The sequence below is a fragment of the Vanellus vanellus genome (assembly GCF_965231255.1).
Source record: "Vanellus vanellus genome assembly, chromosome: 3".
In the NCBI taxonomy this organism is placed as follows: Eukaryota; Metazoa; Chordata; class Aves; order Charadriiformes; family Charadriidae; genus Vanellus; species Vanellus vanellus.
The window spans coordinates 39832245-39858212 of NC_138907.1; the positions used below are offsets into that span (position 1 = coordinate 39832245).

The 25968-nt window shown below is 38.2% G+C and overlaps 1 protein-coding gene across 1 annotated transcript; it reads right to left on the reverse strand.

Moving 5' to 3' along the window:
• Positions 1 to 3209: 3209 nt before the first annotated feature.
• SLC30A6 (solute carrier family 30 member 6) lies at positions 3210 to 19254 on the reverse strand. The gene is made up of 14 exons (XM_082481001.1): positions 19245 to 19254; positions 16630 to 16716; positions 15912 to 15996; positions 15290 to 15332; positions 12626 to 12691; positions 12129 to 12209; positions 10845 to 10880; positions 9916 to 10010; positions 9164 to 9212; positions 7088 to 7207; positions 6695 to 6797; positions 6349 to 6396; positions 5695 to 5763; positions 3210 to 4161 (listed from the first exon to the last, which is right to left on the reverse strand). The coding sequence occupies exons 1-14, from the start codon at positions 19245 to 19247 to the stop codon at positions 3664 to 3666; spliced, it is 1383 nt and encodes a 460-aa protein (XP_082337127.1). The 5' UTR covers positions 19248 to 19254; the 3' UTR covers positions 3210 to 3663.
• Positions 19255 to 25968: the final 6714 nt, after the last annotated feature.

Genomic DNA, 25968 nt, shown 5'->3' on the forward strand with positions numbered 1-25968 from the left:
TCAGCCCAGTAACCATGTGAATCCAAGAATCTGAGCTCCCAAAAGCACAAGAACCTAAAGTAGTCAGTAAAGCTAAGACATCATGCAAGGTGGGTTCTTACCGCTACTAAGGCAGTAGAGAACAAGCAGGTAGGAGAAAGTCTAGCCATTTAATAGAACACCCAGAAAACAAAAAATACAACTGAAAAGATCAGGGCTGGTATCTCTTTCAGTTTCAATGTTAAATATCACTAGGTGTCCAGATCATTAGGATCTGGACATGCACAGCACAGGTAATTTCAGAAATCAGAGACAGGCTTTATGTTGAAGAACCTGTTCCCGGATAGTTTCTGTCCCTGTTGGATGGTGGCAGCAGGGGACAGAAATCAACTGAAGGACTTAACTGATCTAATAGTTACACAAATCAGCAGAATTGCTGCACAGGTTCTCTCCCTGAATAGGATTTGTCACATCTCAAGTCAAGGGGGAAAAAAAGTAAAAATCATCAATCTACCACCCACGAGAGGCCGTCACTGGCTTGCCAGAGTCCTCCTAAAAGTGTATGTGACTACCAGGATGAAGGAAACAGAACAGAATGAATTCAAGACCCATTACTCAATCGGCAAAGCTGCAAAAAAATCCCATGTTACATTAGTTGCTTGTATTGTAGGAGGCGCTCTAGCTCCTTTTATATCAGGACAATAGAGTTTTTCACAAGAATCTTAAGCCTAAGTAATGGTACATGCCCCTCGAATTCTCTAAAGCTCAATGCATTTACCTACAAGTGAAGCAATCCTATGCAATCACAGCTGGAACAAGTTAAGGGAGTAACAATGCCAAATCTTCTGGTAGACCAAAATGATAGCGAGTACTAGTCCTCTTTTTTCTCTAGCTGGGGCAGCATTCCTACCACTAGGAATGAAGACGATATAAATTAGCAATTCTTATTTACCATGTTTCAAATAAACATTTAGATTGTGACCACCTAACAGCAAAATACAATTAGAAAAGACAAAATGCAGTTAAAATGCTTTCGGTAGAATTATTACAAGGACCCAGTCTACATTGGTAGCAGACCCAGTAAAACAGTTCTGGAGTTTCACATATCTGCTCATTGAGATTGAAATATCACCCGAGAGCATCATTTAAACAATCAATATTAAAAAATAAATAACTATAAAATCTTTTACACAAATTACCACTTTTCCCTTGTCATTTAAGGATGACACTGATTTTATTTTCCTCATATAAAAGGAGACATTTTACTCTGCGATGATTTAACAAATATTCTTAATATATTCATAACAATAAAGCAGCTAGAAAGCTGTTCTAATCTCTAAAAGAATCTTTATCATCTGCACATATAATATATATTGTAAACAATCACTCCAAAAAATAATTTTGTTAAAGTGATTATATTGCACTCAGAGTTCTGGGATTCTCATTCTTCCCTCTCATTTTAAATCAAAGATCAGCTTCATTTTTTAATAAAATGGAGCTTTAATTTTCTATTAAAAACAAATAGGCATGCAATCAATATAATACAACGTATTTAAAATGTCAGAAAAAGGGCAGGTGTTTGGTTATGAAACTGGAGTAAGGAACAATTCTCAAATAGGCCACAGGAGAGTAGTATATTGTAAACATTCTGCTGGCTCTAAGGTGTTGCAGATGCTGTAGAGAGTGCAGTCTAGTTCAGCACCCAGGAGGTACAGAGAATCTTTTCAAGTGTTCTGTACTTCAGTGAACTCCATGCAGCAATGGCACGTGTAATAGACTCCACAAAGACAGAGTAATGAAACAAAGGTGATTACTGAGCTAATACTGACCTCATAGAAATATAGCCAATTGTTACAAGTTCATTGTAATCTTTAAATGCAAGTTTTCCAGATCATTACATTTTCTAACACAGCAATGAAACCATTACTCTTGCTGCAAATGAAGTACAGAACTAGATTCCCTACTTGTAGCTTACATGGACGGTATACCAGTGGCAGTCTGGACACTACCCTCAGCCTAAAACATCCTGGCAAGACACCATCATGCAGAACGTCACCTTGCTTTGTTTGCAAGAGTGACACCCTCCCCCATGCATTGGAGCAAGAAACACAGGTAGTGGAGGGGAAAAAAAAAAACCAACAACAACAAACAAGGAAAGCAATGTCCTTATGCAGAAAAATAAATCCTCAGCCATTGTGAAGAAGCCACAGATCTTTAAAGTTCAGATGAAGGCTGTTTTCTCAACTCAGTTCTACAAGAGAAGATTTCTCTATCAAACCCATTATCTTCAGGTAACATATTAATATCTTTGGAGTCCCTGAGATACTACAGCTCCGTATAACCACCCTGGACAAATGGAAAGACTTACTTAGTATACAGATTAACAAGTTGGAAGCCAATATATAGCACCCTGAGTTGCAAGTGAAACAATAGGAATGGGCAACCCATTCCTCAACAGCCAAGAGATGCAGAAGAACGTGCAGAGGAGGCATCGGCTAGGGAATAAAAAGATACATACTGCACAGGAGAACAGAAAAAAATTGCAGTATTTCTGAAAGGCCTTTCCCTGTTATCAGAGCAGTGAAGAAAGACAGCAGAGGGAAGAGCTCTCCAAGAAAGGCCCTGAAGAAATATGGCCTTCTAGATGTACAGTAAAATGACAATACAAAAGCAGAGACAAGCTAGGCAGTCTTGTTCCACGTGTGCCCCAAAGGTTAAGCACTCCAGCAATGACTAAGAACTGTCAGCAATCACTGACCTGTACTCTGGATATAAACCAGGAATATAAATAGATACTTTTTCCCCTGAAACTGCAGCAAAAATACAAAGAGGAAAAATACAAAGTCACAATCGAATCAGTGAATACTTTCCATAATCAAAAATGAAATACTGGCTTCAGAAACAATACAGCCATCTGCTCTGTATCTTAAATAGGGTTAATCATAAAAAAGAGGTGCTTGTAAAATCTTAAGTTTGAAATGTTTTATTTCCCAGTATATTGCTAAATAATTTTGCAGTTAAACCAAAAAGGAAGAAATATCAGAGATGAATATGGAATACTTACAACTAGAAAATGGTTGCTGAACCATTTGAATTTCTATAAAAGCATCAATAAAAATGTAAAAAACATGGTCTCATAAAATTAGTTAGAATCTGAAATGCCAGATTGTCTTCACAATGGACACAATATGAATATTGATGGATTTTTGCAAACAAAACCTAATTGTGACTTTGCCAAAAGGTGGCTTAATACAGCAATCAAAACATCTCTAAAAACTGGGACTTGTAGTTCTGCTATTTCCTATCCTCTCAGCCATTCAGCAAGCAACTCAAAAAAAAAAAAAAAAAGAAGCTACCTGGTCACAATTTTACTCTTTTATAGAGTTGTGCTATATCTCAATACATTCTTGGGAAAATAAAAAAAAAAGTGAGTAAAAAGCCGAATAGAAATAGACGCTCTATAAAAACTACCTGTAAAGTATCTTAAATCTGGAAAATATTTGTGGCATTACACAGGCTACTGCTGATGCAAAGAAAAAACATTGCAATTTAACCATTTCATGAATGTGGAAAATGCACTTGTTCCCAGCCATTTAGAATGATTTGACATTCCAAATGTTTATAAAAATTGGGTAATAAAAGAATTAAGTCAATACCCTTAAGTACAATAAATAATGGTGTTTATTATGGTCGAGGTTGACCACGAGTGTTTGTTCCATATCTGCTTGGGACATTTGTAAAACCAGTTCTGAATCCTTGAGTTGCTCCCATTCCCGGTATTCCAAATCCTTGATTGAGTACACTGCTGTAGGGTGTGGATCCATGATTAAAGCCCAATCCATAGGGCCTTGTCTGAGTGTTTAAAAGAACGACTGGACTCACATTTTTGCCTGGTGTATTAAAAGAAAATTCTGGCGGTGGGCTGCTGGGCTTAGCTGGAGTGGATGTAACAGGGTTCAAATTATCAGCAGCTTTCAAAGGTGGCATTGGAATAATATGATGATCCGAAAGGTTCAGAATATTGTTTGCAATAGGCACAGATGATAAGGTAGGTCTGATCCAGTCATCTTTGAAAATCTGAACAGTCAAGGTAGAGACCAATGTGTACAATCTGTTAGTGACATGGGCAAGTACCATTTGTTCATTTGCATCTCTCCGAATTCGGACATGTACTGATCCAGCCTAGAAAGTGATAAAAATAAGTTGGGTGTTAACTGTTGCTCCAATAAGGATTCTCCATATGCATTCAAGAAGAGGTAAGTTATCCTGCAGAGAATTATGCAAAGACCTTTCACAGTGGAGACTACAAACTAAATTGATAAACTTACTGAATAATCCCATAATTAGGATACATTTTGATCTTTCCTAATGCATTGATCTCCTGTGAACACATCAAGATCATCATTCAGGAAAAATGAGTCTTAAAACCAAACTGTAAAATACAACATGTGATGGCAGGAAAGGAAAGGCAACAGCTGGGGGAAAAAAAAGCAGCCTCAAAGAAGAAAAAAGCACAGACAAACTCCATATTTAGGAAAAAGTGCAATCACTGTGCTGCTGGAGCAGACAAGAGGACAACACAGACAGGCAGACATGCTCAAATCAGGACCATTAGCAAGAACAGAGGGAATGCCCCTCGTGGAACTCAGACTAGTTTCTCCTGGACATGTATACAACTGCGGGCTGCCCCTGCCCCCCTCTCAGTAACACTAACTCGTTTACCTTGAACTACTGCTGCAGAAGAGAACAAGACACCAAACAGAACGCCACACATGCTTTTTCAGTTCATATTTAATAAAGAACATGGTTCACAGCTTGTGCTATATAAGTCATTTCTACATCAGATGGTGCAGCTGAAACATATCCAGGTCTCAGCAAGTTTCTACTACAATCTGGAAGATGCCAATAGGTAAGGATGGATACAAAGGTTTGATAAATATCTGTGATCAATCCAACAATACTGTGATCCAGTATTTTGGGTGGCAGAATAGTAAATTGAAAGCTATTTTCACATCAGCAAGTCAGAGCTGCCACCTTTTTCTTTTCTTTTTTTAGGGTAGCATACTGGAAGAATTCAGAAGTAGAGGAAAAAAAAAAAATTCTAAGAGTCTTAATTTTCCGGCTGTCACAACATACCTGCATCAACTTAGAAATAACTAAGGTCTGTGTGATCATTCTGTATCACAAAAAACCACCCCTTCATTCCTTTCCCCTTTCTTTCTTTCTACACAACTGTAGATGGTGTTTTCCACCCCCTCCCCTAGAAAGGCTGAAAATGTATAACTCTACTGTAGACCTTTGGTACCTGAAGGTTTACAGTTTTCTTTTTCTCCCCTCTGAGACAATTTACAATAATATGCCATTTGAAAAATGTCTTTACTATTGTTTGGAGTTTTCTTCACTGCCAAAACACAAAAGCAATTCTACAGCGGCAAAATGCATGCTTTAATCCAGAGCTGCAATATACATAAATAATATTAACCAATAGCAAAGCTTTAAAAAATATAAAGGAGAGGGGAAGAGAAGTTTTGCAATATAACACAAGGACCGAGTACTGACTTAATCTTTTTTTTTTAATATTTAAGATTTCAGAATAAGTATCTTCATAAATAAATAAAAATTATGTAAATATTTTAAAAAATAAAAATAATAAAAAAATTATAGTAACTGACAAATCTTTTTAAAGGCTAAAAAGACAATAAAGACATAACTTACCAAAGTGCCAAAACCTAATGTCCAGAAATGCTCATTTCGAACTTCCAAGACACCATCCAAAGTTGAAACCTAATTTTACACAAGCATCCAGAAATATAAAAATAAATTAGAAATAATGATTCAAATCCTTTTAGAAATGTATTTTTACAAACAGCTGGATAATACAGAATTTTCAGTAGTGAAATAAAAGCTTCCATACTACAGAATGGACAATATCTGCTAATGGTGCCACTAATGCTTATCTACTATACTTTTGCTACGCTTAAACATCCACATCTATCAAAAAAGTGGATTTAAGTAACTCATTTCAAGTAACTCTTGCTGTCAAATTGCAGTATCTTCTCAGCTTGATACGCTGTAAGTCAACAGCTGCCTGTACTCCTTTTCCTCCCCTCACTAACATTTGTAAACCTCTTCAATGGTAGCTTGAATTTAGTTAATAAAAACACCAGCCTCCACTACTTTAACAGATTTGTTCCAGATATCTGAATGATACTATTCATCTTAGATAGGAAGATCCATATTTTCTACATGCAGCTAAAAAATAATATTAAAAAAGTAATTCTTTAGCAATGTTCTTGGACTACTCACAAAAACTCTTCATATTCCTGAATGGTTAATGTTAGCTGTGTCACATATTATACACTGACTTACCTCTCTAAGAAGTTTATCTAACTGGCCAATCACATGAGGTGGGGTTGTCTTAAAGAAGAAAAAAAAAAAAGAAGAAAAAAGATATAAAAATTAACTGTCCCTGTTTAAGTAAGAGAGCCTTTAAGTCTGGTCTAAATACACAAGAGACCAATGGCATTACACAAGAAATTCTTATGACTTCATGATGCATATTTCTACTGCCCTTAAAATTCTTCTAGCACATCACAAATCCCCCTTGAAATGTTCCTATTCAAATGTTTAAAACAAATTTTATGTTTTCAAAAAAATAAGAACATTTAACAAAACTGAAACCACAAAAAAACCTTGTTTTGTGACACTGCCTTACCTGGAGTAGTACTTTCCCACTGTAGACACTCATGGGATACATGGTACCAAATGTCATCAAAGCAATTGCTATAGCAGAGGCTGTGTCTACAGCGAAATAATTGCTAGAGAGAAAGAGCAATTTTAAAGAAAAACGTATTCACATTTTTGAAAGACATAAGAATTTTGATTCTTTTTCATTCTTTTAAATTATATACACTTAAAGAATATGACACATACTGATCTCATCTGAACTATACATCTTTCAGAAAAGAATACATTCATGGAGTTTAAATCCCATTCATACAAAATACATCTTTTGATGAGATCATTCCTTTCACGTAAAAATGCAGTTTCCCATAGACTGGATACAAAGAGAGTTAATTTTTTTTTTTTTTTAAACAACTGTACATACTTGATTTCAATGAGCATATATGTAATGCAAAGAGCTAGAGCTCCAGCAATATCGATCAAGACAAAAGGGTTCATTCGTGGCAGAAAGATGCTACTCAATCCTGGGATGATTCCACAAATACTGTAACAAAAGAGAAAAAGCAGTTGTCAGATAGCTGTTCATCATCACTTCAAAACGTAAGAGAGTTATACCCACTCTTTCAGCATTTGACTTCAAATATACCTTGCAGTCACAGCAAATCATGCCTCTGAGGACTGAAAAGGCCCTCCTGATTCTGCTCAAAGTTCCGTAACAGTCTGATGTCAGCAAAAATTAATCAAGTTTAGATCCACGCCACATATCTCTCGTATCTGAAACTAATACCTCTTGCATGTGAAATTTGCTTTAAGCCTATCTTCCTGTCTACAAAATGTTATACTACACTAATCTTGACACAGTTTTTCTATGTGTTAAAATACATATCTTGTGCTACTTTCTATTTTCTGATAGCACAGCTAGCTGTGTCAGCTGTATGCAACACAAGTTCAGGTATTGCTATTACATGTATGTAAGTCTTGGGGGGTTTGCATATCTATATTCTTCAACCCATCTGCCTCCTCAGTGTGTGAAGGTGTTCTAAAGCCAAAGCTAACTCATTCGTGGAGTCTGAAAAGAGGGAGGAGAACAGCTAGCTGAATAAGAGACCAAAAAACCCATGAGGCAACACTGGGAAAATTTATTTATTTATTTATAATTATCTCCTATCAATGGGAGCATGAAGAGAGAAAAGGGTTTCTGTACTTCCCAGTGAATGTAAGTGCATGTCACATACTGGAAAATTTAAAGGAAAAGACAACATGAAATGTTTTGTTCCTCTGTTTAGAACCAACCTATGTTTAGATATCATGCACTGGTCTGATCCTGTCAGAATTTTAATCAACATAATTATACACAGGTGCAGATATTTTGTAATCAGCACAGCTTCACAGAACACATCTGAAATAGCTGTATACACACTAACCAAATTTAATAATTAAAAAAAACCAAACTGTTGGCATGACTGTCTACAGGTTATCTCAAAACCCAGTAGTAATTCTAGACTCTTGATCTTGGAGCCCTTCAATGTGTCCATCTGCATCCTTCCCTATAACACTGTGTTACCACTTTGTTAAAGAAAAACTCTGCTAGTGTCTGTGATTGCTATCCACTTTTTTTGTTTTAAACACCAAAAAGGTGTTAAATAGGTACCTGGGACACCTATTGCTTGTCTTCCAAAGCTGTTTTGCAGAATTTGGGTCTGATGGTATAGTACCTTATACCCGTATAAAATAAATTCTGTTTAACAAACCAGCATTCTCTGCATTCCTCAACTGTATACAAAAATCACAACATGCAGAAACAGATGGGCTTTGCAGCATACTTAACATGTTATACAATATGGTTTAACATTTTTTGATACTGGCAGCATAAGTACTTGGAAGAACATATATGGCTGAAAATAAACATTTCTGACATCTGACAAAATTATTTGCAAACAACGTTCTCTCGCATTCAGATATCCAATACAAGCCAGAGAGTTAACAGACAAGATGAATGAGCATCACTGCTGGAAGATACAGACTTTCCAGTTTCCTGCTGGACAGGTAAGGAGTTTCCATAGCTATGTTTCAGTGAGTAACCTGTCTCTCATATCACATTTAAACTGCAACTGCATCCGACTCATAGAGTAAATAAACACAAATTACTACAAAATACATAACTTGGATAATGATTGTTGAGAAATGCAGTTCAAGCCTGTACAGGACAAAGCTAGTTTACCTCACCTCATCCAAGGAGAATTACATATGATGTACTGAACACATTCAAAAAGAAAGTTATGCAGGAGATGTATTTCTATTAGATTGATGTATCTGGGAAATATGAGAGACAGTGTTTGCTCTAGAGTTCATACACCAGATGTAGGGTAGGTAAAGCTATTTTAAAAGCTCTAATACACAACAGTTTATGCCTCAATACCCATCCAAATTGTTACTATACACAAAAAACAACACCACCTTCCAGAAACTACCAATTTTGAAAAACATTATAAAAATTTACCTTCTACTAAGATCTGCAACGTGCTCCTGAAGCCAACTTGTGCTGGCAGCTGCAAAAGAAAAAAGGTAGTAAAATTACTACGAGTAAAGATATCAATTTTAAAGTACACTTAAAGTTTTATTTTAAGGGAACCCAATACACTGTGAATGAGTAAATGTATCTCAACAGATTCACTGTCACTTGAAAAAAAAAAAAACCAACGAAGTGACTTTTCCAGGCAGTCTCTCATAATCATCTGAACTGATTAAATACAAATATAATGGCAGATTATAACGATCATAATTATCTTTTATACAATATAAAGAATAATATATAACTATAAGCAATTTACAGTTAGCAGGAATGACTGCAAGCCTACTTCACAGTGTAAAAGTCCAAGGTAAAAGAGCTATTAAGAAGAATTATGACATTTATTTTTAATCCATTAATATATCCACAAAATGCCTTCAAAGTTCTGATATCTGTCAGATGACCTTCACTGGTTGAATCCAAAAGACTGAAAATAAAGGGTATTTCAGCATTAAAATGACACCCAGTTTATTATATTAATGACTACATACTGCTGAGAGAGCCCTATAACCAAACGAGAGTTGAGGTTTGGATGTCAATTCTAAACTGCAAGTTATATTAATGAATGTAATAGTAATATATACCCACTAGTTAAGAAAGTTACCAGACAAGTTATACCTTGATAAAAATAGGAACATTAAAATCTTTTCCCAATTCTTCGTATAGATAAATTTATCACGTACCTTCAGAGACATAAGCAAAAGGCTTATTCCTAATGGAAAGCATTGTAAATAAGTTGAAAAAGAGAGCCACGAAAGTACCAACCAGCAGTCGCCCCCTAGGGATGGGAAGAAAAACAAAAGTATCTTAATTTCACATCATCGCAAAACATGAAATCAAACTGTAATTACTACTAACAATATCAAAATACTTTGCTTGGTATCTTTCACTGAGACTGAAAACAAGAGTAAGATAAACTAGTGTAATACGTAGTAACTGGCAGTGCGTTATCATTTTAAGGGTTATATGAGATCACTGAACTTTGTACGTTACTGTTATCACATCAGGCTGTACATAATGTTCATACTGTTGAGTAACAGTTCTTAACTAATTGCATATATGCACACACACATATATGTTTGTCCTTTGAAGACACAAATACATTGTCCCCTCAGCAGCAGAGCTAAAAAAGCTTAGTTCCCTACGGAATTACGCCCTATGTCCCTGCCCTTTCCTTGGAGAACTACAACTTCACCATACCTGCCACGCCCCAGTCTTTTGCCCCATAACACCTTCTTTGCCTTTCCCCATAGTTTTTCTAGTCTTCACCATCTTTGCAACACCTCCAACTCCGTAAAGATCACAGCGCCCTTCCCCCCCCCCCATACCTGGCCTTCCAAGAGGCCTCCATAACAAATTAGAACAACTAAACTAGCAAAACCAGCAATACATAGTTAAATCATTATTTATGAGAGCACATGCATTACATTTCAGTTGTACCTTGAAAAAAACATTTGCAATATAACTTGCACATAGTTTGAAACAAATGCCAAGGTACCAAAAACAATTGTGTTGAATGTACTTGCATAATTATTACATGCTAGATTAATAATTAGAAACGCAAAGGGACACTGGAAAAACTACAGTTTTACATGTCAAAATAATTTCTTACGTGTGTATCTCAGGTTGTTCCAGAAACCGCTCTGCACTACAAAAATAATTGAAAATTTGAATTATATTCATACAATAAAACCTTGATACCTGAAACATATTTTTTCAGTTCTGAATAATTAGCTGCCATTCATAAACAGAAACTGACAGATACAGTACTGCAAAAAAAATGAATTGCTTAAATAAGCACAGCAGTTTTTATAAGTGATGAAAGCATTTAACACTGAAAAGAATCAGGGTGTAATTTAGATTTTTCCAACTATTTCCAAACTGTGCCACATAGGTGCTAGCTACCATGAATGCTGCCAACACAATAAAAAGATGCTTCTAAATGAACATGCCAAAAAATACTGCTACTGCCACCACCATGTTGGTAACCACAACAAACTAAGTCTGAAATCCCTGACTTAGAGCCTCTCACTAAGCAAGGCCAAATAAAGTAGATGTGGGATACTGCGGTGGAGATATAATTTTTTTTTTACCCACCAGTAAAATAAGAAATGAGCTTCAGCTGTAACAAAAACCTATAATAAGTTTTGGGAATTTCCTAAAATTGATGTTCGAAAACTTGGGAGGCTTTGACAGTGCATCATTATTAGAATTCATTCCAATGTATTATCCATACAGCAGTTCAACCTATAGTATAAAATTGCTAAGTTGTTAACATAGCCCTTTATGGAGAAAACAGAGCTCTTGAATAGAAAACTGGAAGGTATGCTGCCCCAGTTTTAAATTCCAGATGTTAACAAAAGCCTCTTCATTTTTAAAGACTAAGATAATTTCAGGCTAACCTCCTGAAATACAAATGCTTCCAACCGTAGACAGTATGTCAAATTAATATTTGAGCAAATTTTGAGGGACTGATGAAGTTAATAGTCTAAACATTCAGATCCTTAATATATTATGAAGTTGCTTTACTTCATGAAGTAACTGAAGAAAAAAATAATAAAAGAAGTTTTATTTATTAACAAACTTAAAAAGTCAAGATGCATAGAGAAATCCATTAAATGAAATATCTAACTTTTTGGAAAATATGATTCTTAAGAATATTGAGTCTTTTCCTTGAAAGCTGTTTAATTACATTTATTGATTCTTATCATTTCATCTGAAGCCTACCTGTAATGTAATCAATTTAAGTGAGCAGTAAGGTTTAGCAATGTTTTAAAAAAAGATGAACTTTTCTCTACAGTATCTCTCTATATTTGTAGAATGCATACGCTGTTGCTCAGCCTGGAATATCTTCATACGTAACAAAAAAATAAAGAAAATGGTACATATACCCTACCTTTCTTTCAGTATAAAAAGAGCACCAAGCTGTGCCAGAACTGTAGATGCAAATACGGCTAGAACTTCAAACCTTTCAAACCTGAAATTTGAGAATTCAGTTTAGAAACACTGAACGTGGAACAATGCATCAAATGCATTCTGGACTGTGCAAGAACCAGCAGGACAGACCTACTATTTCCAACTCTTTCAAGAGCAGATTGATGGGAAGAAACTGGAAACTTTATAGAACTATTTTATAGTCATTATTTTGTTGATCTTTTTAAACCAACACTCCACTTGTCGCAAACAGCTTACAATTCAGCATTGCTTAATTCTTTTTCCTGTCCCTCCCCTATTCTGTAACTGTTCTATACAGCATCAGTCTTGGGTCTCCTTATTTTAAGGGTCTTTACACACGGATTGTTAGTCATGACTGTTAGGGGATACAGGCAATGATAGTCAGCAACGCATCAAACATTGTCTTATCGAATGCTAAATCTTGTTATTAGTACTTACCCAAATGAATAGACTGGGCTGGGTTTCTTCATCATTACCCAGTAGCTTATTAGACATGTTACCAAACTGAAAAAGGGGGAGAATTAGACTATGATAAGTAACTGCAGCCTTTACAAACTGGATAATCTACAAATATACACTTCAGCCATAAGAGCTGAACAAATGGATATAACTACGTCTTACCATGAACTCAACCCCTCAGTCACTGTCATAATGAGGGTTCCAGTGAATCCAGAAAAGGTTGTGCTTGGGAATAACACTGAGACTGCATGATGATGTCTCAGCTGTTCCCATAAAAAGGGCAGCAAATAATTTTAGCAGAATGGTAGTTGGTCTAATCCCTTACACCGAGACAGGAGACAGCCGAATGCTGTACTTATGGCATGTTGTGCTTACAAAGGCTACTACCGACCTTCTTCAATGTAGAACACCCCTCAGCCTAAATCAAGTTTACCATAACTCCAAATGGAATGCATTTTCACACTGAGGTCCTGACATAAAACAGCACAACCAGTGTTTAATCTGCATGCACTCCATGAATTTCTCTGAAAGGGACCTGGAGCACATGAGACCAGGCACCCCAGTATCTGACTAACAGGCAAAGGTAGTTTGAGAAAATCCTTTTAATACTGTCTGGTATCACACATAGTAACGTCACACGTAGTAATGAAAAGTACAAAGCAAAAGCCTATGAAAATATTAAACTAGACACCCAGTAAATGGTCTTCTTACATGTGCTTTATCAACTTGCCTAGAAATACTGTAACCTGAGAAAGGCCATTTAAATGAGAAAGAACATGACAAGCAAGATGACAGGAATGTCACATTTATGTCACTTCCTTTGTATCCCAGTGAAACAGTAAAGTAAGCTCTCCATTAAACTCTTCTTTTAGAGATATACCATAGACTAGATTTAGCACTCTAGAATAAGTCTCAGGCTATGCCAAGTATTGCCTTTGTTTTCCACAGTGTAATTTGTCTACATATATGGCCAAAACAGACTTACTTTTTCTGGCTGCATTCTTCTACACAAGCTCTAATCTAACTGGCTATTCACTGACAGCCACAGGTCTCTCTTGCTATTTCCTTTCCAAGTTTTTCTCTCATATTGAACATCTGAAATTCCAATTATTTTATCCCCATGGTACAAGCCTGAATTTTTCTAGGATGAGTCTCATTTCCTTTGCCTGTTTTTCCTCTATTGACCCCTTTGGACATTTTTTTTTTTTATTGAAACCCACCCGGATTCAGTGCCACCTGTGCCTTTATGCAGCCCTTTCTTAATTAATGGGAATGCTAAATCAGATTGGATCAAGAACTCGTCCCCACAGCTGCTGAACAATCACATCCTCACAACCTGATCCATAGCTGTGTGGAGTAAAACCAAAGCAGAGGAAATAATACTGCTCATATACAAAATAGTAAATTCATATACTCAGTAAGACTATTATAAATAATCAAGAAGATGAAAAGAATGAAAGAACGAGAAGTCGATTTTTGCAACAGAATTACTGAGCACTGTTCTCCCTTACAGCCAATCAAAACTCTTGAAAGAGATTGCTGTGAGTTAGGATAATCTTCTAGTCCATCCACTAATTAACCTAATGCATCAGGGATATTCCTAAAAATAACAAAAAAAAAATAATATTCTAGACAAATACAAAATACAAAATCAAAACTTTCCCCAAGGTGGAAAAGGAATTTTGAGTCAAGGTGACAAAACTCAGCAGATACAAAATTCCAAGAAAATTATGAGATTCATTAAAGTTATATCACCATTCTAATGCAGTCACAGATCAAGTTAAGCATTTTTGTGCCTGTGTCATTCCTCTTCCTTTCTGCACGTTTGCTGTTGTTATTTATAAATGTTTTACTATCAGTCAGATAAGCTATAGTATGCAGTGGGTGAAACAGAGTGCAGATAGCTGATCTCCGCTTTTTATAAACTAGTGAGCTTATAAAGGAAGATAATGTAGGTTAATAATTAAAAAAAACCATGCTTTTTATGCAGTTTATTTCCCAACCACTGCTACTGATGTGCATCTCAAGTAAGAATTGAATATATTTCATGTCTGTATTATCAGTATTATCAGAAGTGTTTAGAACTTTCATACTTAAAGTTCTTTTAGTATAATTTTGTTAGGAAACAGGAAAAATACTAAAAATATCTAATGACCATATTGGTAAAGTGCATGGGATCTAGGTCCTGAAATATTTTGAAACAGAAACAGGATACTCCTTGTTTTCTGATGCTAAAACTGATGGATACTTCAGAACCAACGACTGTGGCATCAGGGTTCCAAGTCAACCACCAGGTAACAGTTTGATGCCAGATTCTGTTTTATGTTGTTACGCATCTGCACAGAGACATTCATGACTGAACTGCTTTCTTACTAGTCATTCTCAATGCAGATATGGTCTTTCTTATCATCATTGTGATGTACAATTTTATACTCATTTAAACTACATTCAAACTGTTGTCTCAAAGTGGGGTCCTTTACCTAGTGCGCAAGACACCAATGTCCACAAAACCATTTACTGTTTCTGTACTGATGACTAAATAAGATGTGTTTGTATCTGTAAATAAATGTATAGAAATATGTATAGAAATAGACAAAGACAGGCACAAATCAACAGTAAAACTAAATGGGGAAAAAAACTCACCTGAAAAGGTCAAAGATTGTCAAATATGTGTAAGCAGTTAAAGCTGTAAAAAAAAGCAAATATTACAATTATATTAAATTTTTTCAATGCAGAAATCACTTATATTGTTCTAAGTCCCTCTTGTGCAGCTCTTTTTCATCTTCTATCTACATAAATTCTCTTTGCTGACAGAGCAAGTCTCTGTCTTTTGTATGTGTATATAATATGAATGTCCAAAACACTCCAATATATTTAACTTCAAGCACTTTCATTCAACTGCAAGTGAGGGTCTGTATACATCACTAGTACTATTTACATAAGGAACTGTCATGTTTGAAGAGTAGCTTGGAAATGTACTTTTTTTGCAATCTTAAAGATAAAGAGGGTACTGCAGGAAGAAAATGACCAGCAGGTCTGGAAAACCTTGCAAACTTTGAAGGACTTTCACCCATCCACACTTGCGGATGCGAGAAATGGCTCTAAACTGCCTGTGGCAAATCAAAAGGAAGCACTTTCCGAACCCAGCTGTGCAGCTACCTAACTCCATTACATGCTGAACTTGGCTTTTTTAGTATGTTGGAACTTCACAAGCTAAGAAACACATGCTAGTTGGACATAGTTTCAGTACAAGAGAGCCACCTACCTATGCTGTTTGTAGAGCTGCACCACATTAGCAGGAAGCCAATACATATTAAATTTATAGCACCAAACAGCAAGATCTTCCAGGACTGTTGATGAGAATAAATAACGTATTTTACATCTTCCAAAATTCACAAGACACAAATATATCTATCTAGTTTTAAAAACACAATATTACAGTACTTCATCATGCAAGCAGAACTGGGTTCTCCTCCCTCCCCAAAATTTACAACTAATTTCAGAACAAGCCCTAATTCTACTTTTAACTTTAAAGATTGTCTCAAAACTCGTTTATAAACAGTGCTTGTGCACCATGCTTAAAATACATTTTTGGTATAAAAATTCACCCCTGTATAACATTTGCATTTAATTACAGCACACACCATCCAACTTTTGAAGACAGACTTATACAACTTTATGTTACTGGGTTCCTTTCTTTGTGCTGGAACTTAGGTCCCAAAAACATCTGTGTATATTCAGCTTACAGTTCTATTGAATGCATTAAATATAAGTACAATTCTGGAGAACACTAATTGACAGTGACAATGCACAGGAAGGAATCCAGCTTCACAACTGGATTATTTTTTTTTAGCGCAGCTCGAAATTTTCAAAGACATATTCTCAAAATATACTCAAGTTAATAACGCATTTTAACTTAACTTATCACAGATGATGTCTTTTTTAGTATTATTCACTAACGTCCTGGTTTAAGAAACACTTACCCTCCTATCTGCTGCAACCAGCCTGAACTCATGTGTTAACTTGCCAACCAATGACCTCTGTGATTTGCGGAACAGGTGTATTGTCCCCTTAAAAAAAAAAAAAAAAGAATTAAAAATTTTACTTAAACCATAGTTTAAATTAACAAAAAGGAAATCTTAATTTATGAACAATTTTCATAATTATACTAAAGAATCAGAATGAGTTTTTTGTTAATTACAGATAGCCTGCAAACATTAAATTCAGGAATATTTTTTGGTAACCTTGGATGAGGCCTTGAGCAACCTGATCTAGTGGGAGGTGTCCTTGCCTACGGCAGTGGGGTTAGAACTAGATGATCTTCAAGGTCCCTTCCAACTTAAACCATTCTATGATTTTACATGGTTATTATATTAGAAAATGGTGAATGACTTATACCATTTGAAATACCACTCAAAGAGTGTGGGGGGGTTACTTTTATTTAAGTAAAACTACTACAGATGTTCTGAAAACACAAATATTTTTTCTTTATCAAAGCACACATCCCAACCAAAACCAACCAGTTTATAAAACAGGAAAATATTGTTTTTATATATATATAAATGAGAACCCATCACAGAAATAAAAAAAAAATGCTGGTATCATCCATAATGTGGTGGACACAAGGCCAGTAACACAACAAGACATACAAACAATCTCAGTCCTGGCTTAACCTAAACACACATAGTAGATGTAATCACTGTAGACGCTCCCTCTCCTTTCCTGGGGTGGAGAGGACATACATGCATGTAGGAGATGGGAGCGAGGGGGATGCTACGTGGCTCTCCTCAAAGTGTGACAGGGAACAGACTACCAGAAAAATTCACCAACTATGCCACTTGCTCCCCTTCCTCAGAGAGCTAAAGCTTCTAGTTATCCGTCTTCCATTCTACTCTCCCCACAAAGAAGTGAGCTTTCCACATGAAAAGCCCTTCTGATTTGCAATAGACATTTGTGGACTTGTAATGGGTGGTCTGTCATATGCAGCAATTCGGGGTTGGAAGAAATAAGGTTTGATTGTAAGCTATTGCACCTGTAACTGCCAGCAGCAGACAAAAAGACAAGCTAACAGGCTGGTTACCAAAACAGACTCAATGAACTTACAGACACAGTTGTCAACACAGCTGTATTTCATAGTATCTGTAGAAATACATATACGTTTTGGTGTCCTCAATTAAAAAAGCAGTAGTATAGATCCCAAGTTTTGCTCACCTAGGGCAAAAGGCTGGCACTTACTATTTTCTTTACTAGCAAATCATTACATGATGAGATTTTTTCCTCAGTAAAGACATGCAGGATGAAAGAACACTTTGGAAAGCTTTTTTAACAGGCAGTGGACTGCCTGCTTATGAAGGTTACTCTGTTGCCTTAACACCCATTGCTTTCCCAGTATGCCCTTTGCCTAACTGCACTGTGCCACACCCCCACTCTTATAGAGGATGCTGTGCATTAAAGTGGTGTATTCTGTACACAGAGAAGAACCCCACGCAAACTCAGGCTATCCATAGTTCACCCCAGGAAGCAAGTTCTAATTCAGCAGATGTTGCACTTTGGCATTCAAGCTTCCCTAGCTCCTAAACTTGTGGCAACACAATGGAGAGAAACACATCTGTGCTGAGCAGGAGGGCAGCTACCCCACGCCTCAGCCACTGAAGGTCCCCATGTCGTGCTGGAACAACTGTACAGGAAATACTTCTACAATGAGTGTGAACATCTGCTCCTACAAAGCCAACAGGTGACAGCACCTGTGACTGATACCAATGTCAATTCGTTTGTGCCCAGCATCAAGAGGGGAAGTTTAGACACCCAGCTGAACGAGCACAGGCGGTACTCATCCCCTGAAAAATGACTCCTCTCCTTCGTCTTCGGGACACAAGCCGCAGGCGCCAGGGGCAGCAACCCTGCGTTTTCACCGACACGGGGCGGCAGGGGCCGGGCAGCCGGTGTCTCCCCACGGGGGTTTCCTTCCCCCGGCTGATTTGGTGCTGAAGGAAAACCTCGAGGCCCAGACCCAAACCATCGCCTTACAGGGCCGAGCACCTACCGCTCGCTCCGACGTGGCCTACGCGCCCACCGCTGCCCCACAGACCCACCGGGGACACACAGGCGGGGGGGGAGGGGGGGAGTTCCTGAAGAGGAAGTATTACACGGAAAGCCACAGCGCCCGCTCCTCCCGCGCCCCGGAGCCGTTAACGGCCGCCTCACCGCCTTGGCCAAGGGGCACTTCCTGCCCCCCAGGCTGCCCGCCCCGCTGGCGGCGCGCTCGGCTAATGGTAACGGGTGAGGCTGCCCGCGGATAAACGTGGCGGAGGCCCGGCCGGGGGGGGGGGGGGCGGAACAACTGCACGCAGCCACGTCACCGCCGGCCCGGCGGGGCTCGCGCCAGCAGCGGAACCGGGGACGGCGGCGCGCTCCGAGCCGGACCGGGCCGGCAGCAGGCCCGGGGCGCTCCGTCCTGCCCCGCCGCAGCAGAGGCAGGGCACCCGCCCGGGAACGGCCACCCCACACCGCCACCGCTGCTGCCGCCACCACCACCTCACTTCGCTCCCATACACGACTTCCCGCCCACCCCTTAGTGCCCCCCGCGGGGGCCACTCACCATATTACTCCCCGCACCGGAAGAGACGGCGCCATGCGAAGCCGGAAGAGGCGGAGGAGGCTTCCGTCACTACGGCAACGAAGGGACCCGTAAGGCCGCGCGCGGGAGCGGATGTGACGCCGTAACGGGAAGCGGTGCCCGCCCCACGGCTGTTAGATGGGAGGCCCCTCGGTCGGCAGAGCAGCTCGTCCCGTCCCGATTCCCCTCTCCCCTGAGGCGGCGCCCCGAAACCCGTGGTCGGTTGGTGCTCGGGCGGCAGGCAGCGGGGCGGCGGCGGAGGCCCTGCCCGCCCGGGCCCACAGTCTCCCCGTGCTGCACAGGGATTCCGTGTGAAACCCCGCCGCGTTTTATCTGCCCGTTCCCCGTGGGAATTCAAGGAAAGGGCTCCGTCGTAGCCGTCGCGATGCTCTGCTGCAACAACTCCGCGAGGAGACGGATTCGTTTAGCTGCTTCCCAATATGATTAATCCTCTGTACAAAAATGCACGTAAAATCATGTTGGCTCTTTGCTCCTGCGTTCTGTATTAATGGCAGTAAGTACACATCTTCCAGAGTGGATTTTTTCCCAGCAGAACCCTGAAAGGACAGTAGCTCTCCGAACTACAGGAACTCTTGAAAATTCAGTCACTTTGTCCTGTGCTGAAGGTACATGAACTGCTCCCATTGCCCTGAATATGTTAAAACATTAGAAGCATTACAGTTCAGAGGAGCGATCTACTGTCAATCTGACCCCATCCCACAGTCTGTTGTGGTGCGAAGCAGAAAGCAGACTTTGAAGGAGGGGAAAACAGATCCATACTTAAGATACTACTGTGAGTACTGCTGCTGAGGCTCTGGAACATGGGGACACGAGGGCTGCAAGGTGACAGCAATTCCCTTGTGTGGCCTGGCTAGCAGAGCACTAAAGCGTGCCCAGTAGTTTCTGTCAGAAGGAACGTGGGTGGTAAGATCATTTTACATGGAACCAGCGCTCACTAGGAATGAAATCTAGAACTGAAGTCTTCTTGGAAGTTAAGATAGCTCCATTAAGGCAAATTGTGTTACAAAACACCTGCATGAGATTTAATGTATAGAAGTAGTTAGTCACATGACAGCTTATTTATTACCATGTTTGGGAAATAAGTGAAAAGAGGAAGGAATAATAATTGAAGCTAGATATTGTATTAAAACAGATTATTGTGCTTAGGAAGTATTGTGCCTACTTGAAACAACCTTCTGTAACACTGCCCTGACTTTGGTCTTTTAATTGTCTATTCAGTTATCCAGTGCCCATAGTTAAAAGTGGTTTAAAATGTTATTTGCATCTAATCTGTTCTGTGAAACATGCCAAAAGACTTACCTAACTGTGGTTGGGAGAGGGGCTTGTACATCAACTGAAACCAGAAACAAGCCATAGCCTTTAAAATTAATCTGCTTCCCAGCCACTCTGGATAAGTTTTAGGTGTGTATCGTCTCTGGGTCCTGTGCATTTGCAGAGCCTGTGATTTCATTATTGACAAAAAAAAAAAATCACTTTTATTTTCCAGAATTTGAGTGTATCTGGTCCTTATAGGACACAGCATCATTAATTAAGAACAAGTATCAGACTGGACAGGTGATTGTATTCCATGAGACATATATTTAATGTCTCAGACCTCATGCTAAGCTGTTGGCTGGAATGAAGACTTTTTTTTTTTCCAGTGTACAGAAGTAGTTTTGGGAATGATTTAAAAAAATCCATTTGCACTCTGTAAAATTTGTGTGACAGGTAAGAGAATTCAAACTGCAGCTGCTGCCTCCACTAAATTTTACCAGGAAGTCAGAAGTCAGGTGAACCACAGGGGTAACATTTTATCTGGATGACGTGCTCCACAAATGAAAAGTTGTTTGGTTACTTCAGTAGTGACACATTATTGGGATTTTTGATTATTTCATGTCTTGGGGTATTTCTTCCCAGAAGAGGCAAACGGTTATAAGAAACCGCACTTCTACAATTCACAGAAGATGAATACTATAATTAATAGCACAGCTAATGGTAGTATTCTGCATATAACAAAACTAAGGCTTCAAGGACATCTTACAACTGAGGCAAGTTTGAGGCCTTTTAGAAATTACTAAAATCAGATTTGAAAATAATAGAAGTTACAATATTAGAAAGAACATATTGTGCTTACAGTATATATTTGCAAAAAAAGTGGACTCTTCAAAAGCATTTACTAAAAACAACATCATTTGCTCATTAGGTTGTTTGTAGGCTTCTGAAATTCCCACCTTTTTTTCCTCTAGCTCTACCTCAACACCTGGAATAAATCCCACCTGTGTTGAAAGATGATAAATTCTATCTTTCTGCCTTCACCACTAAATATTTTCTGTATTATCATTACACACAGAATAAAAATTGACTTAGAGGAGGTTGCATAACTCTTTGTCTGTTCCAGAGCCATATGCACACTTGTAGGAAACACGCTGGATTTCACAATTTCACAAAGTATTTGGAAATTTGCAGAAAGATAGCTTGAGTGAAAAAACAAAACCCCCAAACAACTTTAAATTAATTTTTCTCACTTTTCTCTGGCAAACTTACAACATTAAAATACAGAAATAAAGATTTTCATTTGAAATATGCCTGCATCTGACAGTAGGCATGGAGCCTTGTCTCACACCATCTTGGCTGGAATAGGAAAAGATTTATCTTTTCATGAGTCTTAACGTACTTCAGTCCAGTGTATGCTGCTAAGTCAGTAACCTCTGTAGATTTCCACATAGCGAGTGCTGGGAAATTGTTTTCAGGCTTTTATTTCTTCACTAAATTTATCTGAGCATCTCCTCTACAAGAATAAAAGTCTATTTGAGCATCTGTAACCTATACACAAAATTGCTAATTGAAATCATTTCAGTGGTTCAAAATCTACCTCCAGGTAGTAGCATTTCAGCCAAAGAGAGATACCAGATAATTATCCTGCATAGAAAACAATGGTGCCTTTCTGTCCCATGGAATTCATGCCTGACAGAAGCAGCAATAGCTCTTCTGCTTCAGTCATAAATCCAAAACGTTGGGGTTTTTTTCTCCGATTGCTGTATTGATTTTGATTTGGTTTGCTTGCTTTAACAGTGATCAATATGATGACACTGAAGGCAGTGGTCATGGCTGCTTTTTGAGAGACCCCTAATGCCGCCAGATACATAGTACTAGAATTACTCTAATCCGACTTTACATTATCTTCAGGATTTAACTGTAAGAGCAGAAAGCCCTAGTAGTTGTTAGCGGTCCAGATGCAGCCTCAAGACAATGGCTAGAAAGGATTCCCAACAGTAAGGAAATGGGGATAAGTGACGAATTTAGATTGTTACCTCATAAATAATAGCAGTACTCTCCCCCAAGCCAAAGAAAAGGTGCCATTTTGAAAATAACTAAAGTGGCTCCAAATAGCTATTTTCAGGGGGACTACCAGAATTAGTTATGTGCAACCTCCTGGTTTTCATTGTGATTTAGCAAGACTAGGATAAGCACACACTTTCAGTTTCAGCACATTTATTTAAGAAGTAGCACTTCTGTTTACATTAGTTTTAAGAACTTGAGTTACATCCTTTAGGAACTAAATGAGATATTTACATATTTATTGTGCCATCATACAGTATACAACAGCTGATTTTTTAATTTTTTTTTAAACCAGCAGCAACTTAATAGGCTTCAGGTTTAATGAAAAGGTTCTTAGTTTTGGATATTTTATCTGATAAACAGACAAGAAAACAGTAAGAACAGAACAAATGTAACACTTTATTGAGAAGCTAAAGCTATGTGACTGCTCACCATGCTTTTTTACATTGCTTATTAATAAAATGGTGTTTAACATTTCAGAAAACATTCTTAAAAGAACAATGAAACAAAAGTGCTTCAAAACAACAAAATACAAGAATTAACCCCAGCCCAGATTGGAGTTTTCTTCTATATTTAATGGGGGTGGGGTATAGCGTTTTGTCTCCACCTTTGGTTTTCATCACTTTAATAAAGATTTCTGAAAAATACTGACTAGCCCTTCAGATGAAAGAAAATTTGAATCATGTGGCAAAACCAGTTTCTGTGTTTCCAGTCCCTTTGATAGGTGTGTGAGTATTAAATGAAGTACTTCTTCCCCACTTTGAATGGTAAAACCCACAGAACTGAGAGGCTACACCCCTAACATCTTAGCAGAATACGCCTATATTAACCAACTACAAAGGACATCGACCTTTTACGTCAAAGCCACTTCTCTGAAACAGGATTTTAAGAAGGGCGCCTTATGAAGGCATGGAAGGTCTTAGAGCAAAACAAGGTTGATCACCATAGTTTCCAGACACCATGTCAAGAATCTGCAAATCAAAAGATCAAACTCTAAAGAACCCACAGTGTTTAGCGAATGTATTTAATCCACTGGAGGTGTGTATACCTTGCCAATTATTGCTGAACTCAGGAGGTAGTTATTGACAAAGTAAACAGTTTCCACTCTAAGACAGTTAACAAGTTACATTAGAAGCAGGAAAAACACAATAGACATTTCCCCATACTTCAGAAGATGATTTTGTATTTGCAGGAAGCAACAGTTTAACTTCCTTATCTTGTGGAATTATGGTTAAGCGTGTTTAAAAGAAAAGTATTGAAAAGAATATTGAAAGAAAAAATTCTAAAAGAAAATAACTGATCCATTGGTCATCTCTTTGGATGAATAGCAGATCATCCTACGCATGAAAATTCACATAGGTGAGTAAAACTACATCCTTCAACAGCAGCTCAAGAGAACCAAACAATGAAATCAGCAACTGCCTCTAATTAGCACAATGACTGAGATAACTAGTTGCATTCACTACCTGCTTGCTACTGTTCATTCCATTTCTGATACCTGGTAGAAGTCCCCAACACTAAAAACGTGATGGAAGCTTGAGACTGCCAGACAATGAATGAAGATTTGTAACCTGCCATAGTGCTTGCCGCCTCCCAAAGCTGCTACGTCCAGAAACATCACTGAAGCACTCGAGTAGCTAGGTAAGCACGTCGCAGGCACAACTATACATTATCCATGTCTTGGGTAGGAAAGCACTATAAGAACCTAGGGCACAGTTTGACCAGAGGTGGTTACGGAAGCCCTAAGTAGAACACTACTTTCCATACCAGTCGCAGAACAGACATGTCAGTTGAATTTGCCAACGTATCCGACTTCAATCTTTCCAGTGCAAAGTAATTAAATGTCACAAGATGGACTTGGCAGTAGTGCTAACAAACACTTGTTTAGAACAGAAAAATCACTATTTATTCTATACCAGAAGGAAAGGTTAATTGTCCGATTAAGTTCTATGTATAAAAACTGTCATTTTAAAAACATTTGAGAGAATCTTAACAGTGAAATTAGCGCTGGCCTCTAATTAGTGCAGCAACAAATTCCTTCTCAGTTCAGAGATCCTATTCTTATCCATTTTAAAGTGTTACTATCGTATTTATTATTTACATTAAGTTGTAGGGCCATAGTCAACAAAACTGTATTAGCAACTGACTTTCTGAAGTAGAGTCAGTAAGATGTCTCAGGGCAGAATGCCTACTTGTAATACACTGAACTCTGCAGAGTCTAAGAAACTAACAGGACAGAGAGACTTACATATGCATAAATATCCTAGTTTAAGGCTTATCTTTAATATTCAGTGTTGGTTTTGTCTTAGCCACAAGGAGAGAACCTGTACAGGTTTGGTGTACTCTACAGAAAAGTCAACATTAGCATAGGGAACATCACAACACATGACAGATTTTAATTTTAAGGAGGAAGAGCATCACACAATGCTTGAGATTTTCATCACAAAAAAGAGGGTGAAGTCACTCATTAGCAGTAGGCAGACTGGGGGGGGAGGGGGGAAGATAAAGGCAGTTTAGAGACCCAATACAATGCCAATCTTTGCAAAGGTTAAAAGCATCCAAACTGCTATCCTGCTTATCATATCCTAATTCGAGATATTGTATTAGAATATAATCTGATTTTATGTTAAATACAGTTGCAAGGTTCTATATAAAATATTGTAGATTTGGGAAATACAGCTATTTTGTTGTTTGGGTTTTTTTTTTTTTTTGGGGGGGGGGGGGGAAGGTGTTGTTTTTTGGTGTTTTTGGTCTATTTCCCCAGATCTGCTTTTATACACAGTTAATCCAACACATAGATGAAAATCACTGAGTTTGGACTTATGCAGTATATATAAAACAAGAAATCACAAGATGCGAGATAATGCCCTAAGGGGAACAGAATTATTCTTAAAAGACACTATTCATAAAATAGTGTAAGAAAGACATTTAAAGGAGATTTATAAACCAAATGGCACTTTGTTGTGGGCTAAAAATCCAGCAGCTGTGGGGCAAACTGCTGTTGCAAAACAAAATTAAGTTCTTATTATGTGTTCCAGCACTAATTTATAGAGCTGTACTTCATCCATTGTGCAGAAAACAATCATGATAGAATAGATAACCAAAAAGCAGTGGTACCAATCACGCAGATTCTGTTGACCTGAACTGGTTGTACAAACAAGTGAGAAGGGCTGGTCCCTTTTCTTTCTGAAGTAGCAGCTCAGATTTCTTACCCTCTGTGCTGCACACTGGTGGTGTTTCAGCAGATGGGAACTCTACCTCTACATTTCAGGTGCCCATAACACACTGTCGTGGTTTTGGTTTTGTTTTACCTCAGACCAGGACATGTGCCAATAGGTACATATTTGAAAGAAATACCAATACATTC

Bases quoted from the DNA above. Each gene is read 5' to 3' on its own strand.
- SLC30A6 (XM_082481001.1), bottom strand. The intron at 12,692-15,289 runs GTGAGTTTTTTT...CCCCTTTTTCAG, and splicing joins ACAATCTTTGACCTTTTCAG to TTTGGTAACATGTCTAATAA. The intron at 7,208-9,163 runs GTAAATTTTTAT...CTTTTGTTACAG, and splicing joins GTTGCAGATCTTAGTAGAAG to TATTTGTGGAATCATCCCAG.